Source organism: Carcharhinus amblyrhynchos, chromosome 11 (assembly GCF_965287045.1).
Source record: "Carcharhinus amblyrhynchos chromosome 11, sCarAmb.v2.hapA, whole genome shotgun sequence".
NCBI lineage: Eukaryota > Metazoa > Chordata > Chondrichthyes > Carcharhiniformes > Carcharhinidae > Carcharhinus > Carcharhinus amblyrhynchos.
In genome coordinates, this window is record NC_137334.1 from 18,708,898 (window position 1) to 18,730,580 (window position 21,683).

Genomic DNA, 21,683 nt, shown 5'->3' on the forward strand with positions numbered 1-21,683 from the left:
AATACACTGGGGGACTGTTTAATTCAGTGTTTCACTCTAATACACTTAGATCATTCTCTGTCTCCTTGCTTGCCTATGGCAGGAATTGAATTAGTTGGTATCAGGCATGTGTGTGTCCTTTTCCACTTCTGATTGTGAATGTATTTGTGCTGTGGAGTCACTGCCTTCATTCTGCAGGCTTACCGCTAAAGTGTGAAGACAAAAAAGCTCAAAGGAAGCTCACATCCCCCCACCCCCCACCCCCACACAACTCAGGCGTGTTCAAGTTAAATTCCCAATGTTGAATTACTCTCAAGTCCCAGACGATGGCAACCTCATGGGTGTGGGAGAGTTAACAAACTGGTTGTCTGTCATTTGAATAACCGCCTTGTTTGAAGCGCTGCTCGCTGGTACATGTAGTACAATTCAGAGCTGTTCCAGCTCTGCGGGAGTGTCTGAGCGACTCCAAATCCCAGCTTGCACTGGGCGGAGGAAAGGTTGTGGGTAAGGACTATAAAAAGTTGATCTGAAGGGAAGCCAGTGTTTTTCCGCTGCGTCCCACAGTTGGAGGCGTCTCAGCTTATAATCACCGGACAGTCCCTGGGAGCTCTGCAGATGCCTGAAACTTGTAGAGGAGCTATCGGTATCCTGTTGATGGCTCTTGTGCTCTATCAGAGTTCCCAACGGCAGCAAGGAGTTCCAAGAGCTGCACAGGCTCTTCAACACAGGGGACATTGGGCTTATTGAGTGTGAACACTGTCTCCCACCCCCACCACCAACCCCTACAGGGTCCAGGAGTGGTGGAACTTGTGCACCTTTGGTCTGGGGGACTGCCGCACAGGCGGCGAGGCTTGGTCGGGTGCTCGCTGTTGACCTATGAGGAGAGAGAGAGAAGCGACAGAACAACGGGCAGCCAGCGAGAGCGAGAGCTGGACGGCGATGGACCCCGAGGTCTTGGAGAAGCCCCACCAGCAACCTGGAGACTGCTGGAGGTTCTCTGTCTTGTACCTGTGTTTTTACGGGTTCATGGTGCAGATTAAGCCCGCGGAAAGCTTCATCACCCCGTACCTGCTGGGGCCGGACAAGAACTTCACCAGGGAGCAAGTGAGTAGAGATGGGGAGAGGTTAACTGCGGAAGGAAAGAGAAAATGAATGTGTGCCTGTCTGTCGCTCCTAGTACGCGCTGTGAAGAAATTTCACTTTCATAGAATCCCTACAATGCAGGAGGTCATTTGGCCCATGGGGTTTGTACTGCTCACAATCCCACCCAGGCCCTATCCCCATAACCCCGTGTATTTACCCTATTGGTCCCCCTGACACCTAGGGGCAATTTAGCATGGCCAATCCAACTAACCCACACACCTTTGGGCTGTGGGAGGAAACGCACGCAGGCACGGGGAGAACGTGCAAACTCCACACAGACAGTAACGCAAGCCGCAAATCGATCCTAGGTCCCTGGCGCTGTGAGGCAGCAGTGCTAACCCACTGTACCATCATGCCTTTTAGTGGCTTGTCCGAGCACCTTGTGTCTCTCAGTGAGGACTGCTAATAGCCCTGTGAATCATAGAATCTGTGCAGTGCAGAAGGAGGCCATTCAGCCCATCAAGTCTGCACCAGACACAGGCCTACCCAGGCCCTATCTCCATAACTCCGCTCATTTACCCTGCTAATCCCCCTGACACTAAGGGGCAGATTTACCACGGCTGTTCCACGTCTTTTGGAAAGAAAGAACCCAGGACTACCGTGTCCACATGGATGCAAGAGTTTGTTGTCAAATGACGTTGGTTTCTGTTGCTACTTCAGCTCAGGCTGAGGATTCGGAGGCAGAGAGCGCGAGGTTAAAATCAATCAACTAGAGAGAAGGGACTCTTCCTCTCTGATTAGTTGGTTGTCCACCAATCCCAGAGAGCAATGGGATCCGAGTGATCCTGCCCAACGGCAGAGCTTGCCCGGGAGTGGGTTTGAAATGACAGGAGGACTTGCATTTAGGTAGCGCCTGTCCCAACCTTGGGACATCCCAAAATACTCTTTCCACAGATCCCGACAGTGGACCATGTGCAGGAAGATAGGATCAGAAAGGGCACCTGAGTGTTTTTGGGATCAGCAAGATGGGCAGAATGACCCCACTTTTGCACTGCATTATTTCTGTGGTCCCACAGTGCAGGAGGAAACTATTCGGCTCATTGAGGCTGCACCGACGGGCGGCACGGTAGCACAGTGATCAGCACTGCTGCTTCACAGCTCCAGGGACCTGGGTTCGATTCCCGGCTCGGGTCACTGTCTATGTGGAGTTTGCACATTCTCCCCACGTCTGCTTGGGTTTCCTCCGGGTGCTCCAGTTTCCTCTCACAGCCTGAAAGTCGTGCTGGTTAGAGTGCACTGGCCGTGCTAAATTCTCCCTCAGTGTACCCGAACAAGTGCCGGACTGTGGCAACTCGGGGATTTTCAAAGTAACTTCAATGCAGTGTTAATGTAAGCCTGCTTGTGACACTAATAAATAAATTCATCAAAGTGTCAGGGGATTAACAGGGTAAATACAGGGGGTTACAGGAATAGGGCTTGGGTGGGATTCCTGTCGGTGCAGGCTCACTGGGCTGAATGGCCTCCCTTTGCACTGTGGGGATTCTATGATTCCATAATTTGGTATGGGATTTCATATAACTGCCCAATGCACTGGAGCACTCTGTGCAGATCTGGATGGGAGATTATGTTGCAGCTGTATAAGATACCCATTAAGCCACAGCTGGAGCACTGTGTGCAGATCTGGATGAGTCCTGAATGGGAGGTTGTGTTGCAGCTGTATAAAACACCCATTAGGCCACAGTTGGAGTATTGTGTGCAGATCTGGATGAGTTCTGGATGGGAGGTTGTTTTGCAGCTGTATAAAACACCCATTAGGCCACAGTTGGAGTACTGTGTGCAGTGCTGGTCGCCACCCTATAGGAAGGAGGCGATTGCACCAGAGAGAGTGCAGAGGAGATTCACCAGGACCTTACCTGGGTTGGAACATTTGATCTATGAAGAGAGGCTGATTAGACTGGGGTGGTTTTCCTTAGAGCAGAGGAGGCTGAGGGGGGACGTGATTGAGGTGTATAAAGTTACAGGGGACATAGATAAAGTAGATAGGAAGGAACTTTGCCCCCCTTAGTAGACAGGTCAATAACCAGAGGCATAGATTTAAGGTCAGGTGCTGGAGATTTAGAGGAGATTTAAGAAGACTTTTTGATTTGATTTATTATTGTCACATGTATTAGTATATGGTGAAAAGTACTGTTTCTTGCACGCTGTACAGAAGAAAGCATAATGTTCATTGAGGAGGAAAGGAGAGAATCATAGCTCGGGTGTAAAGAAAGATCAATTTAGTGCAAGGTAGGTCCATTCAAAAGTCTGGCAGCAGCAGGGAAGAAGCTGGTCTTGAGCTGGTGACCTCAGACTTTTGTACCCTTTTCCCGATGGAAGAACGTGGAAGAGAGAATGTCCGGGGTGCGTGGGGTCCTTAATTAAGCTGGCTGCTTTTCCGAGGCAGTGGCAAGTGTAGACAGAGTCAATGGATGGGAGGCTGGATTGCATGATGGACTGGGCTACATTCATGACCTTTTGTAGTTTCTTGTGGTCTTGGACAGAGCAGGAGCCGTACCAAGCTGTGATACAACCAGAAAGAATGCTTCTTAAATTGGTGAGAATCATCACCCAGAGGGTGATGGGAATCTGGAACTCGTTGCTCGGGAGGGTGGTGGAGGCGAGAAATCTCACAACATTTAAGAAGCATTTAGATGACAACTTGAAATGCCATCGCGTCCATGTACCAAGTGCTGGATAATGGGATTAGAATAGATAGGTGCTTGATATCTGACATAGATATGTTGGGCCGAAGGGCCTCCTTCTGTGCTGTAAGAGCTCTATGACTTGATCAGCATGGAAGCCTCTCTAGGAGTGGGACTTGAACCCATGAACTTTCTGAATCTTGAGGCCGCACGGTGGCACAGCGGTTAGCACTGCTGCCTCACAGTGCCAGGGATCCGGGTTCAATTCCCAGCTTGGGTCACTGTCTGTGCAGAGTCTCTCCGTGTTCTCTCTCCGGGAGACACATTCTCCCCATGTCTGTGTGCGTTTCCTCTGGATGCTCCGGTTTCCTCCCGCAGTCCAAAGATGTATGGGTTAAATGGATTGGCCATGGTAAAGCGCTCCTTAGTGTCAGGGGGCTGGCAGAGTAAATAAGTGGCATTATGGGGATAGACCTGGATGGGATTGCAGACTTGATGGACTGAATGGCCTCCTTCTGCACTGTCGGAATTCTGTGATTGAGGTGAGAGTTCTCCTCCGTATCGTTATCACTGCTTTGAGCTGACAATCCTAGCTGACGTGCTAAATTGCCCCTCACTGTCCAAAGATGCGGAGGTTAGGTGGGTTGGCCAAAGATGTGCAGGTTAGGTAGACTGGCCATGCTAAATTAGCGTCAAGGGATAAGCAGGGTAAATACGTGGGGCTTTGGGTCTTGAGCTTGTGTGGGATTGTGGTCAGTGCAGCCTCAGAATCCCACATTGCAGAAGAGGCCCTTCTGCCCATCGAGTCTGTGGCGATGCATGGAAAGGCCCTGACCTGCCCACCTAACTCCACTTGCCAGCACTTGGGTCATAGCCTTGAATGGGCCTTGACTGGATGGGCCAAATGGCCTCCTTCTACACTGTCGGGATTCTATGATAAGGGAGACTGAGGCTGTGCACTGCCAGCCAGTGTTTGACCTGAAGTGCCTTGGGAGGTTGTGTGTTTTTAAAGAGTGCAATGTAAATATAAGTTGATGTTGCTGGAGACATACCCGCCCAACGAGACCACATGGCCCTGTAATGAAAGTTACAGCGTAAGCAGCCTGGGGGAGAAAGTGTAAACAAGAACCCACCATCACTTCCCAGCTTTTGATCGCTTTAAGCCTCAGTGGATAGATGCCTCCATTGATGTGCTGTGCATAGTAAAGGCGTTAGATCCCTTGTTTGTACAAGATGATGAGGCCATTTGGCCCATTCGGTTCATTCTTTCCCTAAAGTGGCAACCAGTGGTGGTCAAGAAAGTGCGTGGCTTTGATTTGATTTATTATTGTCACATGTTAAAAATATTTTCTCACACGCTATACAGACAAAGCATACCGTTTGTAGAGAAGGAAAGGAGAGAGTGCAGAATGTAGTGTTACAGTCATAGCTAGGGTGGAGAGAAAGATCAACTTAACTGAGGTAGGTCCATTCAAAAGTCTGACAGCAGCAGGGAAGAAGCTTTGCTTGGTATGTGACCTCAGACTTTTGTATCTTTTTCCTGGTGGAAGAAGGTGGAAAAGAGAATGTCCGGGATGTGTGGGGTCCTTAATTGTGCTGGCTGCTTTTCTGAGGCAGCAGGAAGTGTAGACAGAATTAATGGATAGGAGGCTGGTTTGCTTGATGGATTGGGCTACATTCACAAGAGAATGCTTGCTGTCATTGCTCGGGGCATAGAGTATAAAAATTGTCAAGTCATGTTGCAGCTGTAGAGAACTTTAGTTGGGTCACAATTGGAATAGAGTGCTCAATTCTGGTCGCCACACTACCCGAAGGATGTGGAGGCTTTGAAGAGGGTACAGAAAAGGTTTACCAGGATGATGCCTGGCTTGGAGGGCATCAGCTACGAGGAGTGATTGGAAGAACTTTGTTTGGTCTCACTGGAATGTCGAGGTTGAGGGGGTTACCTGATAGAGATCTACAAAATGGTGAGGGGCACGGATAGAATGGATAGTCGGAGTTTTGTTCCCAGGGGAGAAATGTCAATGACTAAGGGACATGGGCCTAATGTAAAAAGGGGGAAAGTTTAAAGGAGATGTGAGAGGCAAGTTTTTTAACACAAAGAGTGGTAAGTGCCTGGAGTGCGCTGCCAGAGGAGGTGATAGAAGCAAATATGATAATAACATTTAAAAGGCTATCATAGAATCCTACAGTGCAGAAGGAGGCCATTCGGCCCATCTGAACTGCCAACAATCCCACCCAAGCCCTATCCTTATAACCCTGTGCATTTAACCTTGCAAGTCCCTCTGACACTCAGGGGAAATTTAACATGGCCAATCCACCTAACCCACACATCTTTTGGACTGTGGGAGGAAACCCACACAGAGACGGGGAGAATGTGCAGACTCCGCAGAGACAGTGACCCAAGCCGGGAATCGAACCCAGGTCCCTGTCGCTGTGAGGCAGTAGTGCTAACCACTGTGCCCACCGCACTGCCCATATACAAGAAGAGACAGTGAATAGAGGGATATAGACCGTGAAGAGGCAAGAAGTTTTTAGTTTAGAAAGGTGTCACGTGTCTGCGCAGGCTTGATGGGCCGAAGGGCCTGTTCCTGTGCCATACTGTATTTTGTTTGTTCTCTCAACCCCTGTCCATGAGAGATTGCTCTGTGTGTTAGGGGGTATTCCTTCTGCTTAGTTCCAATGTTGCGATCTCTGGGGAGGTGGTGAGTGGTGGGTGGAGGGGGATAAAGAATTGGCACTGTTTGGCACAGGGAGGGCAGTCCGTAATCCAGAGGTAGTGCCCTCCCCTCTGAGTCTGAGGGTTGTGGGTTCAGTGCCAGCTCCAGCGACCTCAATGCCATGTCCAGGTGGATCTCCCCATGAGGGAGAGCTGAACTGTCAGAGGAGCTGTCTCTCAGATCAGCTGCTTATACATCCCAGGGATGTAAAAGATCCCCTGGGGGCTGGGGGGGGGGAAAGGCTTGTGCCCCTTTCACCCAACGTTTGCTCAAATCCACTCTCCTTGCTGCCACCACCCACCTGCTCTGTCTATGGGATCTTCCTGTGCATGTACAACATGTCTCCCATAGCACTTGAGTGGCAAGAAAGTGCTTTGAGAGGCGGGAGGGATGCGCGGTGGCACAGTGGGTTAGCACTGCTGCCTCAGAGCACCAGGGACCCGGGTTCAGTTCCCGGCTTGGGTCACTGTTTGTGCGGAGTCTGCACATTCTTCCCCGTGTCTGTCCTCTGGGTGCTCTGGTTTCTTCCCACAGTCCAAAGATATGCAGGTTAGGTGGATTGGCCGTGCTAAATTGCCCCTCAGTGTCCAAAGATGTGTGGGTCAGCGGGATTGGCCATGCTAAATTGCCCCATGTAAATTGCCCCATAGTATGTAGATAGGCCGACTAGAGGTGAGGCTATATTGGATTTGGTGCTGGGTAATGAGCCAGACCAGGTGCTAGACTTGGAAGTTGGTGTGCATTTTGGGGATAGTGACCACAATTCGATTACGTTCACCTTAGTGATGGAAAGGGATAGGCATGAACCTCGGGTCAGTAGTTTCAGCTGGGGGAAGGGTAATTATGAGGCTATTAGGAGAGAATTAGGAAGCATTGGTTGGACTAGGAGATTACAGGGACTGGGAACGTCCGAGATGTGGAGATTTTTCAAGGAGCAGCTACTGCGGGTCTGTGATAGGTATATCCCTGTCAGGCAAGGAGGATTTGGTAGGCCCAGGGAACCGTGGTGCACTAAAAAAGTTGATTCGTTGGTTAGGAAGAAAAAGGAGGCTTATGTCCAGATGAGGCTTGAGGGCTCAGGTAGTGCATTAGAAAGTTTTAGATTGGCTAGGAGGGAGTTGAAGAGGGAGTTAAGAAGGGCTAAAAGAGGACATGAGATGACTTTGGCTGATAGGATTAAGGTGAACCCTAAGGCATTTTACAGGTATGTCAAGAACAGAAGGTTGGTTAGGGCAAGATTAGGGCCAGTTACAGACAGTAGAGGGAAGTTGTGTGTGGAACCGGAGGAGATTGGAGAGGCGTTGAACCAATATTTCTCTTCGGTGTTCACGCAAGGGGACATGAATGTAGCTGAGGAGGACACTGGGGTGCAGGGGTGTAAAATAGATAGTATTGCAGTTGATACGGGGGATGTGCTGGATATTTTAGAGGGTTTGAAAATAGATAAGTCCCCTGGTCCGGATGGGATTTACCCTAGGATTCTCTGGGAGGCAAGAGAGGTGATTGCGGAGCCTCTGGCTCTGATCTTCAGGTCGTCGTTGGTCTCTGGTATAGTACCGGAAGATTGGAGGACAGCAAATGTTGTCCCATTGTTTAAGAAGGGGAGCAGAGACTTCCCTGGGAATTATAGACCGGTGAGTCTTACTTCTGTGGTGGGTAAGGTTTTGGAAAGGATTATTAGAGACAGGATTTATAGTTATTTGGAGAGTAATGAATTGATTAGAGACAGTCAGCATGGTTTTGTAGCGGGTAGGTCATGCCTTACTAACCTTATCGAGTTCTTTGAGAAAGTGACCAAAGAGGTGGATAGGGGTAAGGCAGTTGACGTGGTGTATATGGATTTTAGTAAGGCGTTTGATAAGGTTCACCATGGTAGGCTTCTGCAGAAAATGCAGATGTATGGGATTGGGGGTGATCTAGGTAATTGGATCAGGAATTGGCTAGCAGATAGGAGACAGAGGGTGGTGGTTGATGGTAAATATTCGTCATGGAGTTCGGTTACGAGTGGTGTGCCTCAGGGATCTGTTTTGGGGCCACTGCTGTTTGTAATTTTTATTAATGATCTGGATGAGGGTATAGTTGGGTGGATTAGTAAGTTTGCTGATGACACCAAAGTCGGAGGTGTGGTAGATTGTGAGGAAGGGTGTCATAGTTTGCAGGGTGACTTAGAAAGGCTGCAGAGCTGGGCCGCGAGGTGGCGGATGGAGTTTAATGTGGAGAAGTGTGAGGTAATTCATTTCGGTAGGAATAACAAATGTGTTGAGTATAGGGCTAACGGGAGGACTTTGAATAGTGTGGAGGAGCAGAGGGATCTAGGTGTATGTGTACACAGATCCCTGAAAGTTGGGAATCAAGTAGATAAGGTTGTTAAGAAGGCATACGGTGTCTTGGCGTTTATTGGTAGGGGGATTGAATTTAGGAGTCGCAGTGTCATGATGCAACTGTACACAACTCTGGTGCGGCCGCACTTGGAGTATTGTGTGCAGTTCTGGTCCCCACATTACAGGAAGGATGTAGAGGCTTTGGAGAGGGTGCAGAGGAGGTTTACCAGGATGTTGCCTGGTATGGAGGGGAGATCCTATGAGGAGAGACTGAGAGATTTGGGGTTGTTTTCGCTGGAAAGAAGGCGGCTAAGAGGGGACCTTATTGAAACATATAAGATGATTAGAGGTTTAGACAGGGTAGATAGTGATAGCCTTTTTCCTAGGATGGAGAAAGCTAGCACGAGGGGGCACGGCTTTAAATTAAGGGGGGGTAGTTATAGGACTGATGTCAGGGGTAGGTTCTTTACCCAGAGGGTGGTGAGGGACTGGAATGCCCTGCCAGCTGCAGTTGTAAATGCGCCGAGTTTGGGGGCGTTTAAGAGATCTGTGGATAGGTTTATGGACGAAATGGGATTGGTTTAGATTAGTGGGTTAGTGTTGTTTTTTTTTGAAAAGCTGGTCGGCGCAACATCGTGGGCCGAAGGGCCTGTTCTGCGCTGTAATGTTCTATGTTCTATGGTGTCCAAAGATGTGCAGGTTGGAGGGATTGGCCATGCTAAATTGTCCCATCGTGTGCAAAGATGTGCAGGTTAGAGGGATTGGCCATGCTAAATTGTCCCATCGTGTGCAAAGATGTGCAGGTTCGAGGGATTGGCCATGCTAAATTGCCCCTTAGTGTCCAAAGATGTGCAGGTTAGGGGGATTGGCCCTGCTAAATTGTCCCTTAGTGTCCAAGGATGTGCAGGTTAGAGGGACTGGCCATGCTAAATTGCTCCATAGTGTCAGGGGAATTATCAGAGTAAATGTGTGATTACGGGAATAGGACCTGGGTGGGATTGTGGTCGGTACAGATTTGATGGGCCAAATGGCCTCATTGTGTAGGGATTCTATGAGGGGTTTTGAAAGAAGTCATGATGTGGAGATGCCAGCGTTGGACTGAGGTAAACACAGTTTACTCGCATTCTAATCAGTAATCTGTAAACAGTCTGTGCTATTATATGCTCTGCCTGAGGCCAGAACTCTCCATTCACCTGACGAAGGGGCAAACCCTGAAAGCTTGTGAGTTTACTATCAAATAAATCGGTTGGACTTAAACCTGGTGTTGCCAGACTTCTTACTGGGTTTTGAAAGACACCGCAGAATTTCTTGGACAATTAGCGCAATTCCTGATTTTTGTTTTAGCTATGTGAGTTCCAGACCAGTGCATGCCTTTGTAAGTACTTGCATACCAACTGCTAATCTCATTGGCTTGTCGAATACCATCCACCCCACCCCTGGCGCCGTTATTTTTGGTTTTAATGAGCTCTGTTCTCGGTTGTCCAGGATTAAGTTGGAACTTCATTACTGACTCCACGGGAACTTCACTGCTCTGCAATTTACAGAGAATTGTCCAGTGTGGAATGAACTACAGGCTTCATCTGTTTTACGCAGATAAGACACAGCACAGAAACACCCTCTACCTTATTATCTTCCATTGCTTACTCTCTCACATGGTTACTGGGCAGTTCCCCAAATTATATCCGGCCTATCTACGTCAGCTACGTAGAGTGAGTTCCGCGTTCTAACCACTCGTAGAGTGGATTCCTTCCCAGATTTATCATTCTTTCCTCTTCTCGCACCGAGTGGTGCCACTAAGGTTGGACTTTCACCCGTTTCCATAGCTGATAATTCCCCTGAACAGGTCGCTAGTCAGTCGTGGGGGGGGTGGGGGGGCTTGTTTGGAATGCATTTAGGTGGATTGGCCGTGCTAAATTCTCCCTCGGTGTACCCGAACAGGCGCCAGAGTGCGGCGACTAGGGGATTTTCACAGTCACTTCATTGCAGTGTTAATGTAAGCCGACTTGCGACACTAATAAATGAACTTAAGATATTCTGTAAGTTTCAATTAGACCCCCCCCCCATCGAAACTCCATCAAATGCAGTCCCAGACTCCTATTCAACTGCTCCTCATATGACAAACACTGCTGCCTCACTGCTATTCCTGCCGAGGGGCAATTTAGCATGGCCAATCAACCTAACCCACACATCCAGGGACCTGGGTTCGATTCCCGGCTCGGGTCACTGTCTGTGTGGAGTTTGTACATTCTCCTCATGTCTGCATGGGTTTCTTCCAGGTGCTCCGGTTTCCTCCCACACTCCAAAGATGTGTGAGTTAGGTTGATTGGCCATGGTAAATAGCCCCTCAGGGGGAATGGCAGGGTAAATACATGGGGCTAGGGCCTGGGTGAGATGTGATCGGTGCAGACTCGATGGGCCGAATGGCTTCTCTTTGCACTGTAGGGATTCTGACTCCATGATGGTCATGAAACCATTGTTGATTGTTGGAAAAACCCCATCTGGTTCTGCTTTAGGGAAGGAAATCTGCTATCCTTACCTGGTCTGGCCTACATATAGTCCAGAGCCATAGCAATGTGTTTGACTCTTAAATGCCTCTTCAAAGGCAACTAAGGATGAGCAATAAATGCTGGCCAGCCAGCGACGCCCATGTCCCATAAAATGAAGAGGAAAGAATAACCTTTCCGTCAAAGTCCATGTTGTTTTAACTCATCCAAGTGCGACAGTTATGCTGAACAGATGCATTCTGAGTAAGGTTATAAATTATGCCTGTTTGAAGTTGCAAGGGGCTTTGATTGAGTGTACGAGGAGAAATGTGTTTTTGGCAGAAGAAGCTGTGATCTTTGCCAAAATGAGCCAGGGGGAATGAGGTGAGAAGGGTCTTCTTTGACTCAGCGAGTTGCTCTGAGTGGGAATGCGATCCCTGAAAGGATTCTGTCGGAAACATCCTTGAGGAACTGGGTAACTACTTGAAGAGGAGGAACTGGGAGGCAAATAGGATTAAATGGGAGAGCTGGTAGGAGGCACGATGGACTGAATGGCTTCCCCTGTGCTGTGAATGAATCTAGGAAAGGCTGTCAATTGGCATTAGACAGCACAAAAACATTCCTTGGCCCTTGCCTGAGTTGGCGGATGTTTCATTGGGCCAATAAGGAAGGGTTTTACTGGGATTGGGCATGTTGTGGTAAAGAGGAGAATGATATCTGGTATTCTTTGTCTTGATCAGAGTCTCCGGGATCCCGATGGGAAGTGTGGACGTGTGGACAATGGGTGAAGATTGGCTGGGCTTGTGTGTGGTGCGCCTGACAAACACATAAGCAGGGTTTGGACGTTGATCACTGTGTGAGGAGTGGGACTGCACTGAGGCAGGGGCTAGCATTGCCGGCTGGAGACAGTTTGGAAGTGAGGCAACTGTGTGTGCGTGTGCGTGTGTATGTACATGTGTGTGGCATGCATGTGTGTAAGGACATGTGTGTGCACATGTATGTGTGTACATGCACGCACACATTTGTGTATATGTACATGTGTGCATGTCTACATGTGTGTGCATATGTATGTGTGTGCACATACATGCATATGCGCGATTGTGTGCATTTGTGTATAAGTACATGTGTGTGTCTGTGTATCTGTCTCTGGTGTGCGCATGCATGTATGTGTGCACATGTGTGTGTATGCATGCATGGCAATGAAGGATTGTGAGCCCGTGCGAGTTTGCTGGGGACACATTTCCTGTGTGATAATTGACAGGGTTGGTGTGAAGCTCATGGGGATTATTAACCAGCTGATACATTGTGAAAACCATTGGAATGAGATGCACTGAGCCTGACTCAGCTCACAGATAAGACCCATCGCAACAGGGCCGGGGTCAAAGTTCGTACTCTTGACCTGTACTCCACTTTGAATAGAATGGAACTTATTCTGCCTCGAAACAAACAGTAGCTGTTCCTATCGTTTCTGTGTAAAGTCAAACAATCACCATCCATTCTACATTCATCAGCAAACTCAGAACTCATCCAGAATGGCATCACTGAGTACTCCAGTCCTCTCTACTCTCTCTCTCTCTCGAGGCCCCCCAGCCACCAGCTCTCAATTCAGAATTCAGAGGAATTCTGTCCTCTGAATCAGCAGAAGGTAGGGTCAAAGTCCCACAGCAGAGGTTTGAACCCAGCCAGGAGGGTTACTAATACAACCGTGCACTCAAAGCCCCTCACTAAAGAGATACCCCCTGCATTACCCTTCCCCCACCTCCTAGCTGCCTTTGGCACAGTTACCCCACACTGTATCCCAGCTACATCCTCTTCTGCAGTGTCACAAGAACATAAGAAATAGGAGCAGGAGTAGGCTGTCTAGCCCTTCGAGCCTGCCCCGCCATTCAATGGCTGATCTGAAGTGGATCAGTTCCATTTTCCCACTTTCTCCCCATAACCCTTAATTCCCTTGTCTATCAGACACCTATCTACCCGTGATTTAAATATATTTAGCGAGGTAGCCTCCACCACTTCAACGGGCAGAGAATTCCAGAGATTCACCACCCTTTGAGTGAAGAAGTTCCGGAAAATTCTCTCCTGGTTCTGCTGGCTGTACGTGATGGCCTAGTGGTATTACTGCTGCACTACTAATCCAGAAACTCAGCTGATGTTCTATGGACCTGGGTTTGAATCCCGCCATGGTGGAACTTTTGAAGTTTATTTATTAGTGTCACAAGCAGGCTTACATTAACACTGCAATGAGGTTACTGTGAAAATCCCCCAGTTGCCACACTCCGGCACCTGTTTGGGGACGCTGAGGAAGAATTTAGCACGGCCAATGCACCCTAACCAGCACATCTTTTCAGACTGTGGGAGGAAATCAGAGCACACGGAAGAAACCCACACAGACATGGGGAGAACATGTGAACTCCGCACAGACAGTGACCCAAACTGGGAATCGAACACAGTTCCCTGGCGCTGTGAGGCAGCAGTGCTAACCACTGTGCCACCATTTTCCGACAATTGACAATGGTTTCATGGTCATCAGTAGATTCTTAATTCCAGATATCTTTTATTAAAAGCACAGTGGCACATTGGATTAGCACTGCGGCCTCACAGTGCCAGGGACCTGGGTTCGATTCCCGGCTTGGGTGATCGTCTGTGTGGAGTTTGCACGTTCTCCTCGTGTCTGCATGGGTTTCCTCCGGGTGCTCTGGTTTCCTCTCACAAGCCAAAGATGTGGGGGGTTGGGTGGATTGGCCATGCTAAATTGGCCCTATCGGGGGGATAGGCAGGATGGATGTGTGAGATTTCAGGGATAGGGCTTAGTGGGGGGAGGGGGGTGGTGGGAATTGTTGTTGGTGCAGGCTCAATGGGCCGAATGGTCTCCTTCTGTAGTGCAGCGATTCTATCATTCATTAATGTCCTTTAGGGAAAGAAATCTGCCGTCCTTGCCTGGTCTGGCCTACATGTGACTCCAGAGCCACAGCAATGTGGTTGACTCTCAACTGTCCTCCAAGGGCAACTAGAGATGGGTAATAAATGCTGGCCAGCCAGCAATGCCCACTTCCCATGAATGAATAAAAAAAACTCATCTCTATCCAACTGATTCCAGAAGCGGCTTCCCAAATTTTTCTTCCACCTGTACTGTAACCTCCAGAGTACCCCCTCTCCCCAGCCCTGCTGGCCCAAAGGGTCGACCTGCAGTCCACACTGACGATACCCAGTGTGACCTCTCTGACACCTTCTTTGACATTGCCAGCCTACTTCCCTGATACCCAGCTCCAGGTCTGCCTTCCTGGTGTGGGTACGTCGAGACAGGATGTGTTGGGATGAGCTGTCCCTGCCCCTCTCTCTCAGTTTTGCTCTGGAGGTGTTGGTATGGGACAGAATCAGGTGCCTCCCCAACTCCGGGATTGGGTTCTAGGGGCTGAGTGCCCCTAGAATGGTGAGTGCTGAGGCAGGATGGTTAGAAGGCCCATCTCCCTTGTCGGGGACTCTGTCCTGGCTGTGGCAAAAGTGGTTTGGCCCTCCAGGCCTCAATCTTCACTCTATCGCACCCAACCCCCACCCACTGTCCATGGCACCCCATGCCAACTCATTCTCCCTCATGCCCATTCACCCCATATAATAATAATTGTGAGTGGAAATACTGAGATCAGTAAGAACACATGCTCAGAACCTCCCTCTGAACACTAATTGCTGAACCTTCAACCCTATAAAACGAGAGTCGATCAGTATCAAAAACTGAGGCTTCAAACATTTCTTAACCTTCATTGAATCATGGAAACCCTACTGCACAGAAAGGTTTTATTAAAGTTTATTTATTAACCACAAGTAGGCATACATTAACACTGCAATGAAGCTACTGTGAAAATCCCACACTCCAGCACCTGTTTGGGTACACTGAGGGAGAATTTAGCACGGCCAATACCCCTAACCAGCATGTCTTTCTGACTATGGGAGGAAACAGGAGCACCTGGAGGAAACCCATGCAGAGGAGAATGTGCAAACTCTGCACAGATAGTGACCCGAGCTGGGAACTGAACCAGGCCCCCCGGCACTGTGAGGCAGTAGTTCCGACCTCTGTGCCACTGTTTAGCCCATAAGGAAGCCATTTGGTCCATCAAGTCTGCACTGACTCTCCAGCACAGTATCTTCCCCAGGCTCACCCTTCCCTATTCTCCAACCCCATCCTGCCAACCTACCCCTCCCCCCCACATTACTGAGGGCCAATTTAGCATGGCCAACCTAACCCGTACATCTTTGGACTATGGGAGGAAACCGGAGCACCCGGAGGAAACCCACGCTGGAACACGGAGAACATGCAAACTCCATATGGACAGAAGATGCCTATCTCCCCATGCCTGTGTGACTTTCTTTCAGGTGCTCCAGTTTCCTTCCACAGTCCAAAGATGTGTATGTTAGGTGGATTGGCCATGCTAAATTGCCCCTTAGTGTCCAAAGATGTGTAGGTTAGATGGATTGGCCATGTTAAATTGCCCCTTAGTGTCCAAAGATGTGTAGGTTGGGTGGATTGGCCATGCTAAATTGCCGCTTAGTGACCAAAGATGTGTAGGTTAGAGGGATTAGCAGGGTAAATACGTGGGGGTTATGGGAATAAGATGAGGATGAGGACTAGGTAAAATGCTTTGTTAGAGAGTCAGTGTGGACTCGATGGGCCAAATGGCCTCCTCCTGCACTGTAGGGATTCTATGACTCGCACAGACTGGTCTCTCTAAACACTGGAATGCCATCCTTAACCCCCGCTGTCACTCACTTGAACATCTGACTGAAAACCCACCTCTTTGACAAATCTTTCTGCTCATCCATCTCCTGGGGCGGCACAGTAACACACTGGTTAGCAGTGCTGCTTCACAGCTCCAGGGACCCGGGTTCGATTCCCGGCTCGTGTAGAGTTTGCACATTCTCCTCGTGTCTGCGTGGGGTTCCTCCGGGTGCTCCGGTTTCCTCCCACAGTCCTAAGATGTGCGGGTTAGGTTGATTGGCCATGCTAAGAAATTACCCCTTAGTGACCTGAGATGCGTAGATTAAAGGGATTGGTGGGTAAAATGTATAGGGATTTGGGGTAGGGCCTGGATAGGATTGTGATCAGTGCAGACTCGATGGGCCGACAGGCCTCTTTCTGTACTGTAGGGTTTCTATGATTCTGATTCATTTCAGGGCTCCACGTCCACTTTGTCCCATCTTTTGGGGCTTTGACATGCATTTTTATGCCAGTGGTTTTTTGTCAATGCACGTTTGAGCTTTTCGGGAGGCAGAGAGAGGGAGGGAGAAGCAGGAAAACTGTTTAGTCAGAGAATTCTTCAGTAATTTAGTAAAGTGTGTTCTCATATCAATGAGATACCAGGCTGGTTTAACCTTCACAGCTGCTAAAAGGCCAATTAAGAAAGTCCAAAGAGTGATACATGATTATACTCGCATAAACACATGCGGCAGTTGGTTTAAGAGCAATTCTTCAACTGTCTTAACTCGAGTCACAAAATTCTCACTCTTGTGTTTGGATCTCCCCACAGCGTTGCTTGCCCCCCTGACTTCTGTAACCATCTCTAGCCCCACAACCCAGCCAGATCTCTGCGCTCCTCCCATTCTAGCCTCCTGCACGTCTCCAGTTCCATTCCCTGTACCATGGGTAGCTTTGTTAGCTGTGGCTGAAGCTCCCTCCCTAAACTTCTCTGCTGCTCACTCCGACTTTACGATCATAAAATCACTACAGTGCAGATAGAGGCCATTCAGCCCATTAAGTCTGCACTAACTCTCCGACAGAGCATCTCATCTAGGTCCACCCCTTTCCGAACCCCATAACCCCATCTTCCACATATTTATCCCACTAACCACCTAACCTAGGTGGATTATTTGGACACTAAGGGACAATTTCCCACGGCCAATCCCCCTAACCTACACATCTTTGAACACTAAGGGGCAATTTAGCATGGCCAATCCCCCTAACATACACATCTTTGAAGACTAAGGGGCAATTTAGCATGGCCAATCCACCTAACCTACACATCTTCGGTCACTAAGGGGCAATTTAGCATGGCCAATCCCCCTAACCTGCACATCTTTGGATACTAAGGGACAATTTCCCATGGCCAATCCCTCTAACCTGCACATCTTTGAACACGAAGGGGCAATTTAGCATGGCCAATCCACCCAATCTGCACATATTTGGACACCAGGGGGCAATTTAGCATGGCCAATCCCCCTAACCTACACATCTTTGGACTGTGGGTGCAAACTGGTGCACCTGGAGGAAACCCACGCAGACATGGGGAGAACATGCAGACTCCACATGGACAGGGATCTGTGGCTGGAATTGAACCTGAGACCCTGGCACTCCCTCAGTGAGGCAGGAGTGCTAACCACTATGCTACCCTCAAAGGGGGAGAGTGGTTTATGGGTTTGTGGCGACAGTAATTCCACAGTAAACGAACTGTCCGACTGAACGTATTCTCATTCGGAAAGGCACCATGAACACCTGGGTTCAAACTATCATCAAATATATCCAAAAATAATTGCCAAACATGCTGTCTCTAATTCTACAATTAAATCCACTCAATGCTCAACTTTTCCCTTAGAATCATCAATCTATCTGAAAGTTACACTTGGAAGCAGGAAGATAAATTATTTTGATGTTTTTCTAGTTTGGACAGACTGCAGTATCAGCACAGTGCACCAGAGGGCGCAAACACCCACAAATCCAACATTAACTGTCTCGACGAAACAGAAAATAATTTTTAATCAGGAAAGACATCGCGTCAAGAAAATAAACAGTTTGAAAGGTGAATGAGATGTGCTCAGTACTGAGGGACTGCCACACTGTCAGAGGGTCAGTAGTGAGGGAGTGCTGCACTGTCAAAGGGTCAGTGCTGAGGGAGTGCCGCACTGTCAGAGGGTCAGTCCTGAGGGAGTGCCACACTGTCAGAGGGTCAGTACTGAGGGAGTGCTGCACTGTCAGAAGGTCAGTACTTGAGGGAGTGTCGCACTGTCAGAGGGTCACTGCTGAGGGACTGTTACACTGTCAGAGGGTCAGTACTGAGGGAGTGCTGCACTGTCAGAGGGTCAGTACTGAGGGAGTGCTGCACTGTCAGAGGGTCACTGCTGAGGGAGTGCTGCACTGTCAGAGGGTCACTGCTGAGGGAGTGCCGCACTGTCAGAGGGTCAGTGCTGAGGGTGTGCCACACTGAGAGAGGGTCAGTGCTGAGGGAGTGCCGCACTGTCAGAGGGTCAGTACTGAGGGAGTGCCGCACTGTCAGAGGGTCAGTAGTGAGGGAGTGTTGCACTGTCAGAGGGTCAGTACTGAGGGAGTGCTGCACTGTCAGAGGGTCAGTACTGAGGGAGTGCCACACTGTCAGAGGGTCAGTACTGAGGGTATGCCGCACTGCCAGAGGGTCAGTGCTGAGGGTGTGCTACACTGTCAGAGGGTCAGTGCTGAGGGAGTGCTGCACTGTCAGAGGGTCAGTGCTGAGGGTGTGCCGCACTGTCAGAGGGTCAGCGCTGAGGGAGTGCCGCACTGTCAGATGGTCAGCGCTGAGGGAGTGCCGCACTGTCAGAGTGTCAGTACTGAGGGAGTGCCACACTGAACCAGGACTCTAGCGGGAATGGGCTTTAAAATGCTGTTGACGATGAAATCAGATCAACCCAAATCTTACCATAAGAGGGTACAGCAGGATATAGATCAGTTGGAGACTTGGGCGGAGAGATGGCAGATGGAGTTTAATCTAGACGGTAATACATTTTGGAAGGTCTAATACAGATGGGAAATATACAATAAATGGCAGAACCCTTCAAAGTATTGATAGGCAAAGGGATCTGGGTGTACAGGTACCCAGGTCACTGAAAGTGGCAATGCAGGTGGTGAAGGTAGACAAGAAGGCATATGGCATGCTTGCCTTCATCAGCTGGGGTATTGAGTTTAAAAATTGGCAAGTCATGTTGCAGCTTCATAGAACCGTAGTGAGGCTGCACTTGGAATATAGTGTTCAATTCTAGTCGCCACATTGCCAGAAGGATGTGGAGGCTTTGGAGAAGGTACAAAAAGATTTACCAGGATGTTGTCTGGTATGGAGGACATTAGCAATGAGGAGAGGTTGGAGAAACTTGGTTTGTTCTCACTGGAGTGACGGAGGTTGTGGGATGACCGAACAGAAGTCTACAAGATTGAGAGGCATGGACAGAGTGGATGGTCAGAAGCTTTTTCCCAGGGTGGAAGAGTCAATTTTTTGGGGCACAGGTTTAAGGTGCGAGGGGCAAGTTTGAAAGGAGATTTACGTGGCAGATTTTTTACACAGAGAGTGGTGGAACTCACTGCTGGGGGAGGTCGTGGAAGCAGATACGACAGTGACTTTTAAGGGGCGTTTTGACAAATACATGAATAGGATGGGAATAGAGGGATATGGTCCATGGAAAGGTAGGAGGCTTCAGTTCACTTTGACAGCATGGCTGGTGCAGGCTTGGAGGGCCGAAGAGACCATTCCTGCGCTATAATTCTCTTTGTTACTGAATGGCAGAGCAGCCCCGATGGGCCAAATGGCCTCCTCCTGCTCCGAATCCTTATGTTTCCTTTCATTGAGCGATCTTTAAAATTGTGAGGAATTCCGGAGTCAATATTGGGGATTTCGTCCATGCAGAAAGCTTCGTAACAAATGGACAGAGAGTTCAGAGAATTGACAACCCGATGAATCTGAACCACAATAAACACTCCCGTGACCACTCTCTGCACCCTCTCTCTCTCCATCTCTACTTCTTTCTCTCTCCACTCTCTATTGTCTCCACTCTTTCTGTCTCTCTCCAATCTCTCTGTGTCTCTCCCTATCTTTCTCTGTCTCTCTATCTCTGTCTCTCTCTCTCTTTCCTTCCCCCCTTCTCTCGCTCTCTCCACTCTCTCTTTGGACATTAAGGGAGAATTACCATGGCCAATGCACCCTAACCTGCACATCTTTCAGAGTGCGGAAAAAAACCAGAGTACCCAGAGGAAACCCACGCAGACACAGGGAGAACGTACAGACCCTACACAGACAGTGATCTGTGGCTGGAATTGAACCTGGGACCCTGGTGATATGAGGCAGCAGTGCTAACCACTGTGCTACCCTCAAAGGGGGAGAGTGGTTTATGGGTTTGCGGCAACAGTAATTCCACAGTAAACAAACTGTCCGACTGAACGTAATCTCATTCGGAAAGGCACCATTAACACCTGGGTTCAAACTATCATCAAATATATCCAAAAATAATTGCCAAACATGCTGTCTCTAATTCTACAATTAAATCCATTCAATGCTTGACTTTTCCCTTAGAATCGTCAATCTATCTGAAAGTTATACTTGGAAGCAGGAAGATAAATTATTTTGTTTTCCTAGTTTGGACAGACTGCAGTATCAGCACAGTGCACCAGAGGGCGCAAACACCCACAAATCCAACACTTACTGTCTCTACTAAACAGAAAATAATTTTTAATCAGAAAAGACATCGCGTCGAGAAAATAAACACTGCACTGTCAGAGGGTCAGTGCTGAGGGAGTGCCACGCTGTCAGAGGGTTAGTACTGAGGGAGAGCCGCACTGTCAGAGGGTCAGTGCTGAGGGAGTGCTGCACTGTCAGAGGGTCAGTGCTGAGGGAGTGCTGCACTGTCAGAGGGTCAGTACTGAGGGAGTGCTGCACTGTCAGAGGGTCAGTGCTGAGGGAGTGCCACACTGTCAGAGGCTCAGTACTGAGGGAGTGCCGTACTGTCAGAGGGTCAGTGCTGAGGGAGTGCCGCACTGTCAGAGGCTCAGTACTGAGGGAGTGCCGTACTGTCAGAGGGTCAGTGCTGAGGGAGTGCCGCACTGTCAGAGGGTCAGTGCTGAGGGAGTGCCGCACTGTCAGAGGGTCAGTACTGAGGGAGTGCCGCACTGTCAGACTAACGCTGGATGTCAGAGGGAATAGTTGGTAAAATGCTGTTGGCAATGAGATTTGATGAACCATAATCTTACTGAAAGGCAGGGCAACCGCGAGGGGCCGAATGGCTTCCTCCTGCTCTGAATTCTTATCTTTCATTTCACTGAGGGGTTTTTAAAATTGTGAGGAATTCCCGAGTCAACACTGGGAATTTCGTCCACACAGAAAGCTTCATATCAAATGGACAGAGAGAATTGACAACCCGAGGAAACTCCCGTGCACGCTCCCTGTACTCTCTCTCTCCATTCCCACTCTGTACACACTCTCTCCAGTCCCTCTCTCTCTCTATCTCTCCCTCCATTCCTGCCCTATCTCTGTCTCCACTCCCTCTCTCTGTCTCTGTCTCTCTCAATCCCTCTCTCTCTGTCTCTCTCTCACTCTCTCTTCTCTCTCCACTCTCACTTTATCTATCTGTCCCTCTCCCTGTCTCTCTCTCTCTTTCCATTCTCTCCTTTCTACCTTTCCCGATACTCCGTCTCTC

The 21,683-nt window shown here is 49.1% G+C and overlaps 1 protein-coding gene across 1 annotated transcript in view; it reads left to right on the forward strand.

Moving 5' to 3' along the window:
* The first annotated feature begins 543 nt into the window (after window positions 1–543).
* The window catches only part of slc19a1 (solute carrier family 19 member 1), a 71,009-nt gene continuing 49,869 nt past the window's right edge, over window positions 544–21,683 (forward strand). Inside the window, exon 1 of the mRNA XM_080198195.1 lies at window positions 544–1,083. Coding sequence (XP_080054321.1) covers window positions 856–1,083 — 228 coding nt within the window. The 5' untranslated portion in view covers window positions 544–855. The remainder of the gene's footprint in view (window positions 1,084–21,683) is intronic.